General features: G+C 41.3%; 1 protein-coding gene across 15 annotated transcripts in view; it reads left to right on the top strand.

The window, feature by feature from the left end:
• syne1b (spectrin repeat containing, nuclear envelope 1b) overlaps positions 1 to 20439 on the top strand; it is a 665691-nt gene that overhangs the window by 276169 nt on the left and 369083 nt on the right. For all 15 annotated transcript variants that reach the window (XM_069932310.1, XM_069932313.1, XM_069932309.1 and 12 more), the window contains 5 exons: positions 880 to 1052; positions 9992 to 10301; positions 12636 to 12800; positions 14010 to 14366; positions 18164 to 18300. In XM_069932310.1, the coding sequence (XP_069788411.1) occupies positions 880 to 1052; positions 9992 to 10301; positions 12636 to 12800; positions 14010 to 14366; positions 18164 to 18300 (1142 nt within the window). The remainder of the gene's footprint in view (positions 1 to 879; positions 1053 to 9991; positions 10302 to 12635; positions 12801 to 14009; positions 14367 to 18163; positions 18301 to 20439) is intronic.

Below are 20439 nucleotides of genomic sequence, written 5' to 3'. Positions count from 1 at the left end.
GACAAGAACCTGAGCGGTAAACATTTACCTTTCAAACACCAAAACTTTATAAATGTTAAATTCTGTGCACAGTATAAGAATTGCCTGCAGCCAGTGAACTTGGAGGAATGAGAAGTGAGATTGGACTGTGAACCAAAGAACTTTTCTGAACTTGCATACACTACATACACATGTGCTGAGAATTAGAAGGGGGTTAAGTGTGATTCTGTTTCCATGTTTAAAGATAATTAAAAGCAACTTTTGTTGAAGGAACCATTTGTCTTGGTGAATATCTATTGCTGCTGGGGTTTGGGGTTCTTTGGCCTTGTAACACTGTTTACAGATGGAGAACTGAATAACTTCATTGCCTCTCTCTTGCTGCATCCAATCTACAGATGCAAGCAGGCTTTTCTACTGAGATAAGAACTGGAGGAAATTGATTAAGATAAAAGGCTAAATGTTTAAAGGGAACATTTGGATGGAATTATTGATCAATTATACGATGCTCCAAAACATAGTTTAAGCAAGCTGATGTTTACAAGATGAAAATATCCATGAAATTAGTGTTTTAGCAACAGTAAGTAATATATTGGTGCTCCCCAACACAGCTGGTGGAAGAAAAGTTAAAACAGGAATGTCTGCAGATGCTGGTATTATAGTTCAATGCACAGAAGTGCTGGCTGAAGCACAGGAGGTCACGCAGCATCTATAGGAAATGAAGGGTGACCAACATTTTGAGCCTAGGCTCTTTGACAGTTGGTGGAAGACCTGGCAAATTATAATGCAGATAGTCTTGGTACAGCCAGTGTCCCATGTACCCCACGGTTAGAATAAGGGCAGGATTCAGCTACACCGGATGCTCTTGTTTTTTTTTAAAACTTACTGCCTTGGCTTCTCCAGGAAATCCTGCTGATGAAGGGGGAAGGAGAGGTGAAGCTGAACATGACCATTGGCAAAGGAGAACAGTCATTGAAGAGCAGCAACCAAGAGGGACGGAAGGTCATCCACGACCAACTTCAGTCAGTCAAGGAGACCTGGGCAGAAGTTGTCAGTAACTCCATCAGCTGTCACAGGTCAGTAGCGGAGGTCGTATTCCCGAAGAGCTGAGACCATCACTGAGTTAACAAGAAAGTCTGCTGAGGTCCAGTGCAATGCACAGGAGTACTGGAGAAACTCAACAGGCCATGCTGCAGCCATAGGAAGTAAAGAGTAATTAACGCTTCTGGCCTGGGCCATTTCTGAAAAACCTGAAAGAAACAAAGGTCAAATCTATTCACAAACTGTTAAATTTATTCGTGAAATTTCCAATATGGTTTAAATCCACTTCCCTCACGAGTCACTGTCAATGCTGAACTAGATGCTTGGCACCCTGATGTTCAATCTGACCTGGGACTATGATTCAATGTTCAATGAGAGTTTATTGTCTCATACATAAGTACAATGTACAATTGGACTTAAATTCTGACTTAAAACACAGAAGTCTGCAAACTCCATGGCTGAAGTGAAACACAATGCTGAAAACACAACACAACACTCAGCAGGTCAAACTGTGCACTTTACTTACCTTGATGAGGGGCTCAAACCCAAAATGTCAGTTATGTGTTTTTATCTTTGCTACATAAATGACACTGTTTGACCTGGTGAAATTCTCCAGCATTGCATTTTTACTTGAATGAAATTCTGATTTGCTGCAGCCAAACAGTTACACAAGATACAGCAATTATAACAGTAAAAAAATTAAATCACCACAAATCCCGGGGAAAAAAAAGAGATAATTAATATCAAAGGATAGATAAATATTCACAGTTGCAGTTTCTGCAAGGAGAAAAAAAGAAAGTGATGCTTCAGTGGTGTATTCTGATCTTTTGGTGTTCTCAGAGCAGTTTATGATCAGTCAGGGTAGTACGGGAAGGGGGACGTGGCAAGATGGTGTAGAAGAAAGATGGGTGTCCCACCTTTCCCCAGCTGGATTATTAAATACCTGATTTAAAAAAAGTATAAAAGTGGTTAAAAATAATATTTACAGCTCTTTGAATAACAGTGATCCATCATGGCTACCAATGTGAAGACTCAATGTCTAAAACTCAACTTCAGAAGAAATTACCTGCACAGCCTACCTGCACAGCGGAATCCATGGAGTCGTTGTTGGGAGTCTCCAAACCTCAGAAGACTCCTGCCCATTCAAGCTCGACCTCGGCGCTGATCCTGCAGTTGCAAGATGGCACCGGCACTTCGGTGAGTTCGGTCGTAGCTGACCCACGTGCTCATGAAAACGTGCACGCGGGTGGCCCGACCGACAAAAGGGCCCGTGAGCCTGCAACAATGCTGGGTGGCCCGGGGACACGCAGTGTAGCATCGGAGGACACCCCTGCACGTCTGGCAGTTCTGCCGGGCATGCACGGAGCATCCCGGGTCCAGGGCCTTTTGGAGAAAGTATGAATTGTGGGGGAGCCCGAGTGCCGGCACTCCGACAAGGCCGGGGTGCCGGCGTCAAGTGTCCAGACCCACAGCCACACAGTCAGAGGACTTATGGTGACTGAAGGTGAAGAGGAACTTACCTTACTGGAATTTGCCCAGGAGGAGGAGCCTGCTGTTAAAGAAGGTAGACCTCAAAAAGTGGCTATAGAATATGGATTGGACTCAGTGTTCACTGTTTTGGAAGGGATTGCTTTCCAAATGGATAATATGTCAAAACAAATGTCAACTCAAATAACCCAAGGATTTATGGATGTGAAAACAAAAATGAATATTTTGTGTGAAGAAATGTCAACTATGAAACAAGAAATGACTATAGTTGAGTGATATTAACAGATGTACAAAATCTGTTGATATTGTACAAGATAATTTTTTAAAAATTGAAACCGCTTTTTCTGAATGTCAAAATCAGATGGAACACAATAAAGAAAAAATGGAAAAAGTGGAAGGTTCTTTTGTAGATTGGGGGATTCAAAGAAGGGATTTATTGAAGAAGATTGATTCTTTGGAAAATCAAAGCCGGAGAAATAATGTGAAAGTAGTTGGTCTTCCAGAGGACTTTGAAGGTTCTGATCCAATAAAAATTTTTAAACATTGGATCCCAGAGGTACTGGGTAAAGAGTTTTTTCCTGAAGGATTGGAACTGGATTGGGCCCATAGAACATTGAGGAAGAAAACACTTCCTGGACAAACACTGAGGGCGGTCTTGATTCGTTGTTTGAAGTATCAAGATAGGGAAATTATTTTACGAATGGCGGTACAGAATGGGTGGCAGAGTCAATCCCCGTTGATGATTCAAAACAATAGAGTTTTTTTTATGCTGATTTGAGTGAAGAGGTTATTAGAAGATGACAGAAATTTAATTTGGCTAAAGATGTCTTATGGCGAAAGGGCTATAAGTTTGCTTTTCGTTATCCTGCAATTTTGAAGGTTTTTTACGGAAATTTTCAATCTCTATTTTTTGAGAACGATCACGATGCCTTGATTTTTGCTAATTGCCAGAATTGAGAAGAAATGGGTGGTCTTCACCATTGCCTCCTAAGAGGAAGGTAAACGGAAATGGAAATGGGAACGGGAATGGGTTTGGAAAGAATGGTAAGAATGGAAATAAAGAAGAGTTGGCACGAAGTCTTCTTGACATTGAAGATCCGGAACAATCATTGGACTTGGAATCATTGGGTTGAATATATTTACTATATTTGATTATTCTTAATTACATAATGAGTATGTATCTGGCTGGGGGGGGGGGGGTGGATAACACTGAAAGCTTTGACTGTCATCTACCACTAGTGGGTTTATCACACCCAGATTTTTAGGGTGTTACTACCTTTGGATGGTTTTAATTTTTTTTTTGTTTGGGGTTTTTTTGTTTATTGAGGGGTGGGTTTTTTTGTGCTTTTGAAGAATTATAAAGGGGAGCGTTATTTTATAGAGCGTAAATATATTAGTAGTTAGTAAAAATGTCTACTTTGAATTTTGCAACTTTTAATGTTCAGGGATTAAATAATCCAATTTAGCAAAAGGATATTGTCTCATTAAAAAAAATGAAAATTGTTATTGCCTTTTTATAAGAAACACATTTGACGAAAAAGGAACATTTGAAATTGAAAAGAGATTGGGTTGGATATGTGGTTTTTTTTCTTTTAATTCGAAGGCAAGAGGGGTGGTGATTTTGATTCATAAAAATTTATCATTTGAATTGGAATCTTCCGAGGGAAATGTAGGTAGAGTTTTACGGATGAATTGTAAAATCTTTGCCGAATCTTGGACTTTGCTTAATCTTTATGCACCTAATGTAGATGATGAGCAGTTTATTTCAGAAGCTTTTTTATTGTTAACTCAAACTAATGAAATTATTTTAGTTGGGGCAGATTTTAATTGTGTTTTGGAACCTTTATTGAATAGAATCCCGAAGAGTATAAGGAAATCAAAGACAGCAATACAGATAAAGCGTTGATGAAGGATTTAAATCTGGTAGATATTTGGAGAAAGGTTAATCCTACAGAGAATGATTTTTCTTTTTATTCATCACGACATGATTCATTTTCTAGGATTTATTTTTTGGTATCAGCACACCTACAGAGTAGAGTATTGGAAGCTGAATATAAAAGTAGTTTTATCAGACATTTCATTATTTTTTTCTTGTGAAAGTTCAGAAGTGGTATGTTCATTGTATAAATGGAGGTTTAATACAATGTTATTGAAAAAAAAGTTTGTTACTTTTGTTAAAGAGCATATCTCTTTATTCTAGAATGAAAATATTAATTCTGTGGATAGTCATTTTGTAGTATGGGATGTGTTAAAAGCTTATTTGAAGAGACAGGTTATTAGTTATTCTACGAAAGTTAAACAATTTATGGCAGAAAGTTTAATGTTGGAAAATCAGATTGCTGAGTTAGAGAAAAAATTTCAGAAGGATGTGACTGAAGACAAAAAAGCTGCATTCGCAAAATTGAAATTATGCTATAATACTTTACAAACTTATCAGTTTGATCGTTTAATTAATCAAACTAAACAACGTTATTATGAGTTTGGAGAAAGAGCTCATAAGGTACTTGCTTGGCAATTGAAAACTGAACAGGCATCTCGGACTATTAATGCCATTAAAAAGAATTCAATAATTACCTATAAGCCTCAGGAAATTAATGACCAGTTTTATTCATTTTATCAAAAATTATATACTTCTGAAGGGAAGCAGGATAATGGTTCTATTGGATCTTATTTATCTAAATTGAGGTTACTGGTATTAGATGAGAAAGATATTTGGAATTGGAATCTCAGTTTACAAATTTTGAAATCAAGGAAGCTATACAGGAAATCCCAAATGGAAAGTCCCCAGGGGACGATCGATTTCCTGTGGAATTTCACAAATTTTTTAATGATGATTTATCTTGTGTATTTGGAGATGTGTTAAAACAAGTTACTGAAGAACAGAAGCTGCCAGAATCTTGCTCAAGTGCTTTAATAATTGTTATTCCAAAAAAGATAGAGATCCATTAAAAGCGTCTTCATACTTCTTTATTAAATGTAGATTATAAAATTATAGCCAAGGTACAAGCTAATAGACTTGTTACACACTTACCTAAGTTGATACATATTGATCAAACAGGTTTTATTAAGAATAGAAATTCATCTGATAATATTCTTCGATTAATTACTTTGGTCAATGCATACCGAAAGCAGCCTAACCATTAGATCCAGAAAATGCTTTTGATAGGGTTGAGTGGGATTTTTTTATTTATGGTGTTAGAAAAGTTTAAATTCTGTCCTTTTTTTATTGGTTGGGTTAAAGCTTTATATATGAACCCAATTGCTAGGGTGGTGATAAATGGTCAGATTTCTTTACCATTTAGGTTGACTCGTTCAACTTGGCAGGGCTGCCCATTGTCACCAGCCTTATTTGTGTTGGCTATAGAACCATTAGCTCAGACTATTAGGCAAAATGATGAAATTAGAGGGATGAAGGCTATGAATGAAGAATATAAGATTAGTTTATTTGCAGATGATGTATTGATATATTTGACAGAACTGGAATGATCATTAAAGCAGTCACAAGAGTGTTCGTCAAAATTTGGAGAATTGTCAGGATATAAAGTTAATTGGGATAAAAGTAAAATTTTACCAGTTGGAATAGGAGATTATTCAGAATTTAAAATTATTACAAAATAAAAGTGGACAAATAAAATTAAATATTTAGGTGTGTTGGTAGACATTAATTTTCAGTCATTATATCAGTTAAATTATGTGCCTATATTAAAATGGATTAAAGCAGATTTGATTAAGTGGAAAGATCTTCCATTAACTTTGATGGGAAGGGTCAATTGTATTAAAATGAATATTCTCCCTCCGAATTCAATATTTATTTCAGTCAATACCTTGTTTACTTTCAAAAGGTTTTTTTCGGGATTTAAATAAGGTAGTGTGAGAGTTTTTGTGGAAAGGTAAATTAGCTCTAGTGGCATTGTATAAAGTTACATGGAAATAATGCGTTAGGTGGACTTCAGGTACCACATTTTCAAAATTATTATGAAGCGACCCAGTTTAAGTTTATTAGCAGGTTGATGGATTTAGATTATCCTCCTAGCTGGGCTAAGATGGAAATGGTATATATTTCTGAGGTTGTGGAACATGAATTTATATTTTGTTGGAACTTGAATTTGCTACAGGAATATAATATGCCGGTATTGAAACATTTGTTAAAGATCTGGATTTTAAAAAAATAGGGCTTTGGGATCAAAAGATAAATTATTATTTTTTAACTCCATTGTATTATAATCAGCTTATTCATTTTTCAATGTTTAATAATTATTTAAAGAGTTAGGATTTTAAGGGTATAAAGACAATACAGATTGTTTTGAAGAGGGACAATTTCTTTCTTTTAATCAATTGAGAGAGAGATTTGATATACCTGCAAATTCTTTGTGTATTACCAACTTAGAGCCTTGGTAAAGGATAATTATGGTAGAGAGATGAATTTACCTACTTTGTCGAGATTTGAGTCTTTGATTTCCTCTGTACCAAAGAAGGGTTATATTTTGGTTATGTACAATTTGTTACAAGATAATATGGATAAACCGGATTGGGAAAAATCTAAACTAAATGAGAGAGTGATTTAGTGTTTATTTTTCCTGAAGATAATTGGGCGGATATGTGTCAGGACAATGCAATCAAATTGACAAATGTAAGATATAGAATGGTTAATTATAATCCGGAGAAACTGAAAAAATGTGGGTTTAGTCATTTAGATTTATGTTTTAGATGTGATTCATGTATTGGAACTTTTTTTACATGCTGTTTGCACTTGTGTTAAAGTTCAACCATTTTGGCAAGGAATTAAAGTAGTTTTGGAAAAATTGTATAACTTTACATTCCCATTAGGCCTAACGATTTTTTTGTTAGGTAATTTGATTTCGTTGAGGGGATTAGGTTTGGATAAAATTCAAATTGCCTTTGTTCGTTTGGTGTTATCAGTAGCGCGTAAATCTGTTGCGAGTACTTGGAAAGATAATACAGAGATTAATATTCTACGTTGGCATAATGAATTGAAAGCTTGTATTGTTATAGAAAAAGTTACTTATAATTTACATGATTATTATACCCTTTTTGTTCGCAAATGGTCTCCGTATTTGAAATATATGCATTTAGATATACTTTGAATTGTTCTCAACATTTATAATTTTTTTTGTATATAATTTATATTTTTGGCTCCCCTTAAGGGAACTGACTGAAGGGGTGGGAGGGTGGGTTTGAGGTTTATCTTTGTAAAATCAATTTTTGATGATTATTGGATTGTATGTTATGTTTTTTTTTAATCATTAAATAAAGTTTGAAAAAAAAGGGTAGTACGGGAAGGTTTAAGAGCCTGGATAAAAACTGTTCTTGAATCTGGAAATGCTGGACTTCAAGCTTTTGTACCTTCTGACTGAATGTAACAGTGAGTGGAGGTTGTGTCCATGATGATGGTTGCTTTTATTGGAGCCCAAACTTGGATAAGTTGTCATAATCGCTGCTCTTACCTCCATAATATGTTCCATCTGTTTCTCTCCCTCAACTCGGTCACGATTGAAGCCCTCAACTGAGTCTTTGCCTCTTGTGTTCAGAGGCTTTTGTGACTGGCTGACAATGCCCTCTATGTAAATGAAGAAACAAGAAAGTCTGCAGATGCTGGGGTCTAGTGCAGAAAAATTGGAGAAACTCTGCAGGTCACACAGCATCCACAGGAAGTAAAAAGATAACCAGTGTTTCAGGCCAGAGCCTTTCATCAGGAATCTAGAAAAACAGATAGATGCATGAATGAACAAAACATTGCCTGCCTTTAGGATGCTGCATGGCCTGCTGAGTTTCTCCAGCGTGTTTGTGAATTGCATTCAGTGTAAGCTCTAGTTCTTCAAATACCTGGGCTGTTTTGTTTGGCTTCATCCCTGTGCTTTCTCACCAGCATTGGCTTCTGGTCCAGCTTCCATCTTCATTTTAAAAACTTTCAACCTCGCGTTCAAACACCTCTACAGTTTTAGCTTTCCCTTCTCCTCTGTAACTTCTTGGGATATCAGTACTGCTCCAGTCCTGGTTTCTGGTACTGGGCCAATTTCCATTGGTGGTGTTAACTGTTGACTGGTGAGTGTTTAAACCCTAGAATTCCATCCTGAAATCTTGCCGCTTCTTGTTCTGTCCCTCCTCTTCAAACATTAATAGTGTGGCCAAAGTTTTTGATCAACCACACCATAGTGCTAAATTCTGTCTGATTCTTTCTCTCTGAAGTGCTACAAGGCATTTTACTGCATGAAAATCATGGGTGCTTTTTACATACATTTGGCATGGAAGAATAGACTTAAAACGTGATAAATACTAGGAAAGGAAACATGTTAAATATGTCTGCTGAATCTTTAGTTCGAAAGGTGTATGGACACACTGGTGGAGAGTATTGTGCCACCCTGAGATAATGATAATACATTATTGTGAATAAAGGTTCAGTTGTTTGTTTTTTGTAAATTTAGACATACAGCATGGTAACAGGCCAATTCATCCAATTCAAACCCCATTAACCTACACCCTGGTACGTTTTTGATGGGTGGGAGGAAACTGGAGCTCCCAGGGAAACCCACACAGACATGGGGAGAACGTACAAACTCCTTACAGACAGCACAGGTTCGGTCCCAATTGATGGCACTGTAAAGGTGTTGCGCTAACTGCTAGGCCAACCGTGCCACTCTAGGGTGGGATATTCTGAGGGGTAAAGGGTGTTTGCTTTCTTTGAACCTTCACATCGCAAAGAAAGTCAAATTCTGTGTGTATTGTGCACCTGACAATAAATGATCTTGAAATTAGTAGAAGGCTAGTCTGCAGTTAGACATTGGCCCAGGCCTTTTGGCACATCTCTTCTGTCCTGATTGTGATGCCTATTGACATTCATCCTTTCTCCCCCTTTTGGTCCTTATCGTACTTGTCCAAATGGCTTTCAACTATTGGTATCGTATCTAGCTCTCTAACCTCCTCTGGCAATTTATTCCCTCTAACCAGCGCTCTCCATGCAAAAACTTGCTCCTCAGATATCCCTGAAATTTCTCCAATCTCATCTTAAACCTGTGCCCTCCAGTTCTAGAGTCTCTTTTTCTCTCTCTCCCCCTCTCTCTCTCTCCCCTCTCTCTCTCTCTCCCCTCTCTCTCTCTCTCCCCTCTCTCTCTCCCCCTCACTCTCTTTCCTGCAGCATAATGACAAAAACTGAACACAATACTCTAAACTTGATGACATGATTAATTGAGCTAAAAACTCTTCATAGAGCTAACCATTTAAGAGCATCAATTCACTACCAATTCAAAGCTCTGAAGTTGATTTGACAACTAATTCCTAGCGAGGTCAGTTCTTTAGGAAATAAGAAAAGAAACAGTGAAGCATCTATTTAAAGTCCTGACCCTAAAAAGTTCCCCCTCAGTTATTGGAGGGTCCTTGTGAATCGGCAGAACCTTTGTCGTAGTTTCCCGTATTCTGACCCAGTGCCTGAACTGTAATCAAACGCGATGCCTCACTTTGTGCCTTTCAGCCGACTGGAGTGGGTGGTGGCTCAGTGGAGCAACTTCCTGGAAAGTAAGAGGCAGCTGCAGGACTGGATGGAAGGTGTGGAGCAGGAACTAAGCCAAGGGCTGGAGCAGCAGCCAGACCTGAAGGACAAACTCCTGCAGCTGGAGAGATACCAGACTGTTCTGGCTGATGTCGAGAAGCACTCGGTCGTGCTTAGCCGCTTACTCGAGAAAGGCCAGGAGCTGCTGGAAAGGACTGACGATGAAGCTTTCACTTCAGATGCATTGCTGGAAATCAGGACCCAGTTCGCTGATGTAGTTGTGGTCGCCAAGGTAACCTGCCCTTTCTGTTCAAGTCCAATTTCCTTGAATGAATCAGTTTGGACGGACATAATGAGGTGGTTGAATGTAAGATCTTGTCATTAATGGCTTAGTTTCTATCTGAGTAATCTAATCCTCAACAGGAAGGCAGATGGTGCATCATACATTCCAGGGAAGAAAACTCTTTCCTGAATGTAGTCTATCCCTTAAGTAATTGTACCACATAATGTGGGGAATCACTGTCTTTCAACAATGGAAGGGATGAACGAGGGACCCAATGAAAACATCCTTGCAGGTTTGCATCAAGCCAACTAATAATTAAGACAGAAAATTAGATTGATGATGATTAAATTTATTGTCTTACACATAAGTACAATGTACAGATGCTCTGGAATTCTTACTTCATGCAGCCAAACAGGTCTATAAAGATATACCAATTATAATACTGTAGATTAAATTACCACAATATTCCAAGACATAAAAAGAGATTAGAAGTACAAAAGGTTAGATAAATAAATATTCACAGTTCCAGTTAATAAAAGGGAAAAGAGTGGTGCTTCAATGATGCAGACAGATCTTTTTGTGGTCCTGGAGTACTTTGGTTAAGGTTAAAGTAGTACAAAGAGGTTCAAGAGCTGTTAGATAAAAACTGTCCTTGAACTTGGAGGTGCTGGACTTCAGGCTTCTGTGCCCTCTTCCTGAAGGTAGCAGTGAGAATAGGCTGTGACCAGGATGATGGAGTTCTTTATGATATTGGCTGCCTTCAAAAGGTAGCATCTTGTGTAGATGTGAATGGGAGATTGGAGAGTGTAATGGACATGGCTCGGCTTGCCACTTTCTGCAGTCTTCTGCATTCCTGTTCACTTGAATTTCCAAAGCAGTGATGCAACCCGCCAGTGTACTTTCCGCGGAGTAACAATAGAAGTTTGGCGGTGTATCCGGCGATACGCCAATTCTCCGAAGGCAGAGGTGGTGGTGTACCTTCTTCACAGTTGCTTTGATGTGCTGGCTGCAGGGGAAGTCTGATATGTGGACTCCCAGCAACTGGAAGGTGTAACTGTTCCATCAATGAAGACCAGATACATGGTCGCTCAGTCTCCCCTTCCTAAAATTCACTGTAAGCTTCTGGGTCTTGGTAATGTTGAGTCCAAGATTGTTGTTCTGGCAGCCGTCAACCAATTACAGTGCTGTTGTTATGGTGTTGCAGCTATAGTGGTATGTTACAGAGTGGTATGTTTCCTATGATGAGATAATTGTAATACAGTTGACAGTGAAAGTGTTAATGATTGTTGTGATGCTGGGATGTGATCATCCCATACAGTGTGACTTCTTGTGGGAGGGTTACTATAATGCAGCAGTGGTAACCCTGTCACAAGCCTACATAATGCTGTTAGGGTTGCAATGGCAGATTTTGTCTCAGCACAAGGGATGACAGTAGATCCCATCGGCTAACTCTCCCTCGTTGATGAGATTGTAATGATCCTACAGATGTGGGTAAAGTTAGGAGGTCTTCTTGGTATTGTATTGGTCTCTTCACCAAAGAAAGGAAGTACTTTCCTCAGGGGAAGTGCACCAAAGGTAAACCAGACTGGTTCCAGAGATTCACTACCCACTGGGTACTTTCCTCAGGGGAAGTGCACCAAAGGTAAACCTGACTGGTTCCAGAGATTCACTACCCACTGTGTACTTTCCTCAGGGGAAGTGCACCAAAGGTAAATCAGACTGGTTCCAGAGATTCACTACCCACTGGGTACCCACTACCCAGAGGTCAGTTGCATTAAGGAAGATTGAATAACCTGGGAATATTTTCTCTGGAGTTCAGAAGGATGAGGAAATATCTCATCAAAATATACAAAAGTGTTGTGTCAGGTCAGAGAGGGAGGATGTTTCTCCAAGCACAGGAGTCCAGAACCAGGGATACAGTTTGAGGCTATAATGCAGGTGATTTAAGATTATGCTGAAGAGGAGTTTCTTTATTCAGAAGGTTGTGAGCTTTTGGATTTCTCTGTCTTGGGGATTGTGTTCATTCAAAATAGCTACCTATAGATCTCTGGTAATAAAGGGATGTAGAGGTAGCAATGGAAATGACATGGAGGAAGGAGATCTGTCATTATCTCAACAGTAGACACCCTTGAAGGGCCAGATGGCATTATCTTCTCCTGATCCTCTGTGACCCTTAAGAAATGTGAAGTTCAAGCAGGTGTGTGGTTCTGGAGACCATCAGTGATTGAGAGAAGAGCTGGAGGGGGAAAGGAGTGGGAATGATTTGTTGAGGGACCCTGTGTTTCAATCGCGATCCTTTCTCTTTGTGATTGATGACTGCAGCTCATTTGGTTTTGGTTCCAGGTCAAAGTAAAGAAGCTGGAGGACATAGTGCAGGACCATCAGAGCTATCACGGCGCAGTCCAAGAACTGTCCAACTGGCTGAACTGTGCAAAGGAAGAGCTGCACCGCTGGTCGGATGTATCGGGAGACTCGACTTCACTGCAGCGGAAACTGAAGAAAGTCACGGTGGGAGCTTTCTCCTAACTGGGCCACAGAAACTGCATGGCAGGGACTGGCTAAAGAGGGAAAGATGGGATCCCATAGGAGTCATGCCTTCCAATTCTGCAAATGTCACAGAATCCAGAGACTCATTACAGTGCAGGAGTCAGGGACGGCTGCAAAAACCAGAAGCTGAGGCTGCCTGCTTAATGTGGATGCTTTTGAAGCTGTACTGGGTTTCATGGCCAGTTTTTAATCAATCGGCGAATTGCTTTCACACGTACGATATAAAAGGCCAATGAAAATGGCAGAGTTTCAGTTTAAATCGAAAACCAATCTGCCGGAGGAACTCGGCAAAACCAGTGGGAGACAAAGAAAGGTCAAGGTTAAGGGCCAGAACCCATCTGTTCTGGTGCAAAACGTCGCCCATTCTTTTACTCCCACGGGTGCTGCTCGACTTGCTGAGTTCGTCCAGCAGACTGTGTGCTGCTCCAGATTCCAGCACACTACACCAGTAAAAGTGGTGTGACCTGCAGACTGAAGCCTGATTTATTATTCCTAAGTGCAGTGCAAGTTATAAACAACAGTGGTCCCACCACCTGCTCCTGTGAAACTTCAATTCATGTCATTTGTCAGTCTCAATAGATAACCTTTAGTCATTTTGGTGACTGTCTGTTACTTGTTCACTGATCATTCACACTCTGTCCAGAGTGTCCAGACTCCCTCCTGAGTACCTCTTGAAACCCAAATTTTAATATATCGGTGCCATTACCCTTCCTCACCCTCACCCTCACTGTTACTACTTCAGAATACTCACCAGTATGCTAAATCTTTCTGGCAGAGATGCCAAAGTCTCCCAGCATTAGATCGCTGTTCATGTTGGTCTTTCTCAATTTTGATTATTCCATCAGGTCTCTCTGTCCTCTGCCATAATTGGCAAATGATCATATTTCTGCAACATCAATCCAATCTTCATTTGCTGAGTGCTCTTCAGATTTGTCTGGATCAGAGATTTCATCTCATTTAGTTTGTGAGGGCAAATGCCAGTTGTGGGAGGAAAGTTCCTAATGTCATGGTCTGTGATATTCAGCAATCTTTCCAGGCACAGCAAGGGTTAATATTTTCTCCAGGATGTTACGTAGTATTAACTCAGCCATGAACTTTCAAACAGTTCCATGAGAACTTTGGCAAACAGTTATGACAGTACCGGTAACTGTAAATATTTTCCATTGTCAGGAGCTGATCATTTCCAGACGCAATGGGAGAGAACGTTTAAACAGAGTGGAGGCTCTGGCTGGAGAACTCCAGCAGCACACAGCACCCAGTGGGTGTGAGGCGATCGACAGGGAGCTGGAGACCCTGGGGGCAGACTGGCAGCAGTGGGAAGAGAGCACCCTGGAAGCACAGCGCTGCCTGGAGACCATGCTCTGCCAGACCACCAGTTCGGAGCAGGAGTTTGAGGCACAGATCACTCAGCTGGACAGGGACCTGCAGGACTTCAATGCCAGTCTTGGGGCCCACTCGTACAGCCTGTCCCAACTGCAGGACAAAACCACAGATGAAGAAGTCGTGGAATGTTGGCAGAAAGCAAAGGTTTGTTTGGAGCTTCTCACGGTTTTGTGGAATTTGCATCCAGCAAGGCAATTTGGCAAACAATTAGCAAAAGCTGTTTCAGGTTTGGTAATACAAGCAGTAAAAAGATTCCTTCCTAGCAGAAAGTAGTACATCATGCGCATCAATATATTTATGTAAAAGAAAAGTGAAATAACTTGAGCAATTTATACTAACTCGGTCAGTGGAATTCTATCATCGAAAGCTGAGCTTCCAGATGTTCCCTGGGTATCTCACATTGCTCCTGAGTTATGACTAATTCAATGGTTGATAATTAAATGTAGCCCCACATTGTGAAAACCTTATCTGTTCTCATTTAGTTGCCGCAGACAGCTGTGGAGATCAATTCATTGCGTGTATTTAAGGTGGAGCTAGACAGGTTTGAGGTAGCAGGATGGAGAATGGGGTTGAAAAGGAACCTCACATCCTGTGACATAACTAATGTATCTCGTTCAGAAAGGAAGTCGTTTCACAATATTAACTATTGCTGGTTTTATAAAAACGAGTCTTCACCCTCACCCCCGCCCTCACCCCTGTCCTCACCCTCACCCCCATCCTCGTTTTCACCCTCACCCCCGCCCTCACCCCCATCCTCACCCTCACCCGTCCTCACCCTCACCCGTCTTCGCCCTCACCCCCATCCTCACCCTCACCTGTCCTCGCCCTCACCCGTCTTCACCCTCTCCCCCATCCTCACCCCCACCCCCATCCTCACCCTCACCCGTCCTCGCCCTCACCCGTCTTCACCCTCACCCCCCTCACCCCTATCCTCATCCTCACCCCCAACCTCGCCCTCACCCCCATCCTCACCCTCACCCCCATCCTCGCCCTCACCCGTCCTCCCCCTCACCCGTCCTCACCCTCACCCCCATCCTCACCCTCACCCGTCCTCGCCCTGACCCGTCCTCACCCCGCCCTCGCCCATCCTCACTCCCTCATTCCCCTGCCCATCCTCATCCCCCCCCCCACCCGTCCTCATCCCCCCCCCAACCCAGCCTCACCCCACCACCTGGCTTCACCCCCACATCCATCTCTTTCATAGAATTGTCATTCTTCTATCTGTGTCACTCTCAAGGCGGTGCAACCTCGGTTTGTGCCATAAGAACACCGGAGCCCAGCTGAAGGAACTCAGAACCTTCCAAACTACCCATCTGATGAAGGTGCCCACTGCCCCAACTGGGGCAAAGTCCACTACTTCATGATGACCATGTCAGCCACTATGTGCCCACAATACTGGGTTGGAAACAAGTCATCCAGAATCCATGTGGACTGCCCAAGCAGTCTCCTCATTGACCCTGTTATGCCACACTCCAACTGGGATCCTTAAACATGCAGTAAAAACACAGAAATGCTGGAGGAACTCTGCAGATCTCACTGCTTTCATAGGAGATAAGGACAAATAACCGACATTTCAGGCTTGAGGCCTTCTTGATGGGATTAATCAAAAAGTAGGCAGTCTCCTGAATTAAAAGATTGGGGAGAAATAAAAATTGGTGCAGACCATGAGACAAAAGGTGTCAATTGGTTATGGGGAAGAAGGCACAAAAGGGGAAAGGTGAGAATTGATTGGGGGAGGAGTGGTCAGCTCTGTAGAAGCAGAGCTGGGGGAAAGGACACAGAGGGAAAAAGAGTCAGAGGTTAGACATTGGGGGGGTGGGTGGGGGGTGGAAACCAGAGAAGTCAATATTCATGCTTTCCATTTGACGGATTTACTTGAATGATACCACGAATAAAAGGGTTAGCACATGAGAAAAATTTGCCGGCTCTTGGACTGTACTCGGAGTGCAGGAAGATGAGAAGAGTCCTTCTAGAGGCATTTTGAATGCTGAGAGGACTGGACAGAGTAGATGTAGCAAGGATGTTTTCCAAGGTATGGGAGTCTGGGACAAGAGGGCATAACTTCAGGATAAAAGTACATCAATTTAAAACAGATGCAGAAAAAAAATTCAGTCTGTGGGTCGTGTGTCTGTGAACCTTGTTGCTAAAGGCTGCAGTGAAAGCGAGGTCGCTGGGTGTACTTAAGGCAGAGATTGGCACGTATTTGATTAGTCTGGGCATCAAGGGTTTCAGGGAAAAGGCCAGGGAGTGAGGCTGAGCGGGAGGATGGATCAACTCATAATAGAATGGCAAAGCACTCATTGGGTTGATTGGCCTACGTCTGCTATATCTTGTGTGCCAGAATCCATGTTAAAAAATCTACAGCAACTAAAGAAAAACTACAATAGTATATCTACTTGAATTAAAAAGCCACTAAATATAAAAAATAAATAATAAATATTCATAGTTCTACTAATGCAAAAAAAAGTAAATTAGCTATCGAGCAGACAGTCGTCTTGTCATGTCAACAGTCCCAGATTAGTGTAATAAAGGGAGGTTCAAGAGCCGAATAGCCATTGGGGAAGAAACTGTTCTTGAAGCTGGAGGTTTGGAGCTGAAGCCAAGTTTGGGGGTGAGGCTGGGCTTCTGTGTCTTCTTCCTAAAGGTGGCAGTGAGAAGAGGTTATGACCAGGCTCCTAAAGTTTATGATTGGTACTACTTTCTTGTATGTCTGTAATAGATGAGAGGTCAGAGCCTGTGATGGACCTGACTGTATTTGCTACTTTCTGCAGCCTTCCACATTGCTGGGAACTTTATTGCCAAACCAGTCTGTGATGTACCCAATCAGTACATTTGCCACAGTCCATCTATAGAGGTCTGATAGTATTTTACAACATGCAAGATCTTTACAGACCCCTTAGAAAGTAGAAACAGTGATGTGGCTTCTTCATGGTTGTTTTGGTGTGCTGGCTCCAGAAGACTACCAAGAACATGAAGGTTCTGACATTATCCATGTCTTTTCCATCCATGCAGATAGGTGTGTGTCCCTTGGACTTAACTTCTCAAAATCAACAGTAAGCTGGTGATATTGAGAGCAAAATTGTTCTAGTACCATGCAACCAGATTGCCGATTTCCATTGCTGTCAGCAATGAGTGTATACATTCATGAGAGTACAGGGACTAGACTAAGGGGACCAACCCTTGTGGAGTCCCTGTGCTGATGTTCAGCATGGTGGAGGTGATCTGGCTGATCAGCATAGATTGCGGTCTGCTGATGGGAAAGTCAAGGATAGAGTTAAAAAGGGATGGACACAGTCTGAGATCCCTTTGTTTGGTGATGTTTTTGCTGAATATGCATTCAACTGTCTGCAGTTAATAGGCATCAGGAACTGGAGTCCTGAGCTCAAACCACAGTGATGTTACATGCTTGTCTGACCAGTTTGCATTTTGATGCAATTGAAATTTGCAATGTCCAAAACGTTTATGCTGCGAAGCTGGCCTTGCGGCAAGGATCAATCTTGTTCATATCATTGCTTCTGCAGACTTTGCTTCATTTCTTCGCCTTCACACCACATTACTCAAACACATGCAACTGCCTTTTAAGTATTATTTCTGTATGCTATAACACCTCAGCACAGGCTGCAGCTCCTCACAATTCCCTCCTATGCACAGTACAATCTGTAGATGCAATATTACATTATGTCACTTATTCATTGCCTAACATTCTGCCATTGTACAGTATCTGCACTCATCGTTAGTCCCACATGGGTTAAGTAACAGCATATAACAACACTGCCAAATGCAGTATTGAACTCCTTCAAAAACTGTATTATCATCAAACTCTCTCCATGCAGGATTGTTTGAATGTTGTATTCATGTAACCTTTTTTTTGTGAATGAACAAGCAACAACATTGTGCTTCTCAGACGTTTGGTGTATAATCTATCACTGTTCTGCATGCAGGAAACGGAGGAAGCTCTGAAGGAAGTAGAAAGCACCAGTGAATTATTAAAGGGTCAACTGAATGACCTCTGCAGATTTTCCAAGGACTTGAGCTCACATTCAGAAAAAGTTTCTTCTTCAATCAAGGAGTACAATAGGTAACTACTCCTCTGAGGCATTTGTGAAACACGGCTATTAAAGGCAAGGCCAGTATGTATTACCAACCTTGGGACGACAGTGGCGAGTCTCTTCCTAAACAGTCCACCTCATGAGAACGTTCCTATAGTGCCGTTTCAGGACACCACCCATTGATGACAAAGATCAGTGATATACTTCCCAATCTAAATGATTTGAGGTTTGAAATAGAACCTACAAGTGATACATCCCATGTTATTGTTGCCCTTGTTTTTCTGTTTACAATTCATGCTGCCTGGCATTATAAATTTGCTGTGTTGGTCTCTCAGATCCAGGCGCACTTGAAGCTCCTCCTGGCATGCTGTCCTGCACCTCTCACTGGTTAAGGATTGGTTACACGTGATGGTTGAATATAGTTCTGCTGCTCTTGGCTTTTAGGATATTGTGGATGTCCATTTCATCAAACCTTGGAGATGTCTGGTTTGAAAAGTGCTCATGAGGAAGCTTTCGCAAGCTTCTCCGCTGTGTTTCATCGACGCCATGTGCTGCAGTCGTGTTGCTGGCAGAGGTGGGAGTGAGCATTTAAAGTGATGGTGGATGTCAGTCCACAAGGCAGGTTTGATCGCGGATGACGCCAAGGTGTTGGACCTGCAGTTATCTCAAATGGCTTCTGTGATAGTAGTGGCTTCTGTGATAGTAGTGTCTTCAGAAGCTTGGATGGATCATCCCTGATGGTTTTATGGCTGACCTTGTCTGATCTTGGAAGCCAAGCAGGCTCAGGCCTGGTCAGTAGTTGGAGGGGAGACTGCCTTGGAACGCCAGGCATTGTAGGTTTCTGTGAAAGGCAGTGGACAAAGTGACGACTCTCTATCTGTCTTATGGTGGACAAAGTTAAAGAATTTCATGTATGTTAGATTCAAAATGTGACAATAATGGAACCTTTACCATTTTATCTTTTACCTTTAACTGCTTCAGTTTTGATCTTAATAATTCTTGCAGCCTTCTTGATAAGGAAAATGAGAGTTTATTGTCATACATATAAGAACAATGTGCAGATGCAACAAAATTCTAGCCTGCTGCCACAAAACTGGTACATAAAACACATTAACAAACTATAAGTGAAAATTAAATCACAAAAGCATAGAAAATTGCAGCAGGAGAAGGCCATTCAGCCCTTCAAGCCTGCACCACCCACTATTCAATATGATCACGACTGATCATGTAACCTCAGTGCCCTATTCCTGCTTTCTCTCCATACACCTAACCATAAGGGCCATATCCCTTCTGGAATATCTCGAATGGACCAATTTCAACAACTTTCTATGGCAGGGAGTTCCACAAGTTCACCACTGTCTGAGTGAAGATGTTTCTCCTCATCTCAGTCCTAAATGGCTTTCCCCTTCTCCTTAGACTGTGACCCCCTTGTTCCCCAACATTGGGAACATTATTCCTGCATCTGCCCTGTCTGATCCTGTCAGAATTGTATACATCTCAATGAGATCCCTCTCATTCTTTGAAATTCCTGTGATTATAACCCTGGTCTATTCAGTCTTTCTTCATCTGTCAGTACTGGTGTCCCAGGGAGCAATCCAGTGAACCTTTGCTGCATTCCCTCAATGGCAAGAATAATTTAATGTAATTTGCCAGAAGAGATTATAAATATAAAAGGATAAATAGATATATAGTAGTTGCTGTTGTGTTTTTTAAAAAAGTGCCATTTAAATAGTGCAGACAGATCTTCAGTGGTCTTGGAGTAGGAAATAAACTGTCCTTGAATCTGCTGGTACATCATCTTACACTCATGAATCTCCTTCCTGACAGAGGGGGGGATGAAGAGAGTATGTTGGCTGCTTTTCCAAGACAGTGGGAGTTATAGATGGAGCTGATGGAGGGAGGAAGGTGCGCATAATGGCCTGAGCCACATTGATGACCCTCTGCAGTTTTTTGCACTTTTGGGCAGAGCAGTTTCTGTCCCTCGATGCTTTCAGTGGTGGATTTGTCGAAGTTGTGAAGGGATGCTGTTGACGTGCTATATTTCCTCAGGTTTTTGAGCAAGAAGAGGGTTTGATGCACTTTCTTGGCTATTCCCTTGATGTGGGACGAGTCACTGGAGACACTCACTCCGAGGAATTTAAACCTGTCTACTATTTCCACCTCAGCTC

Source organism: Narcine bancroftii, chromosome 4, assembly GCF_036971445.1.
Source record: "Narcine bancroftii isolate sNarBan1 chromosome 4, sNarBan1.hap1, whole genome shotgun sequence".
NCBI lineage: Eukaryota > Metazoa > Chordata > Chondrichthyes > Torpediniformes > Narcinidae > Narcine > Narcine bancroftii.
The sequence above is the reverse complement of the archived record's forward strand: the minus strand, read 5'-3'. Positions and strand labels throughout refer to the sequence as shown.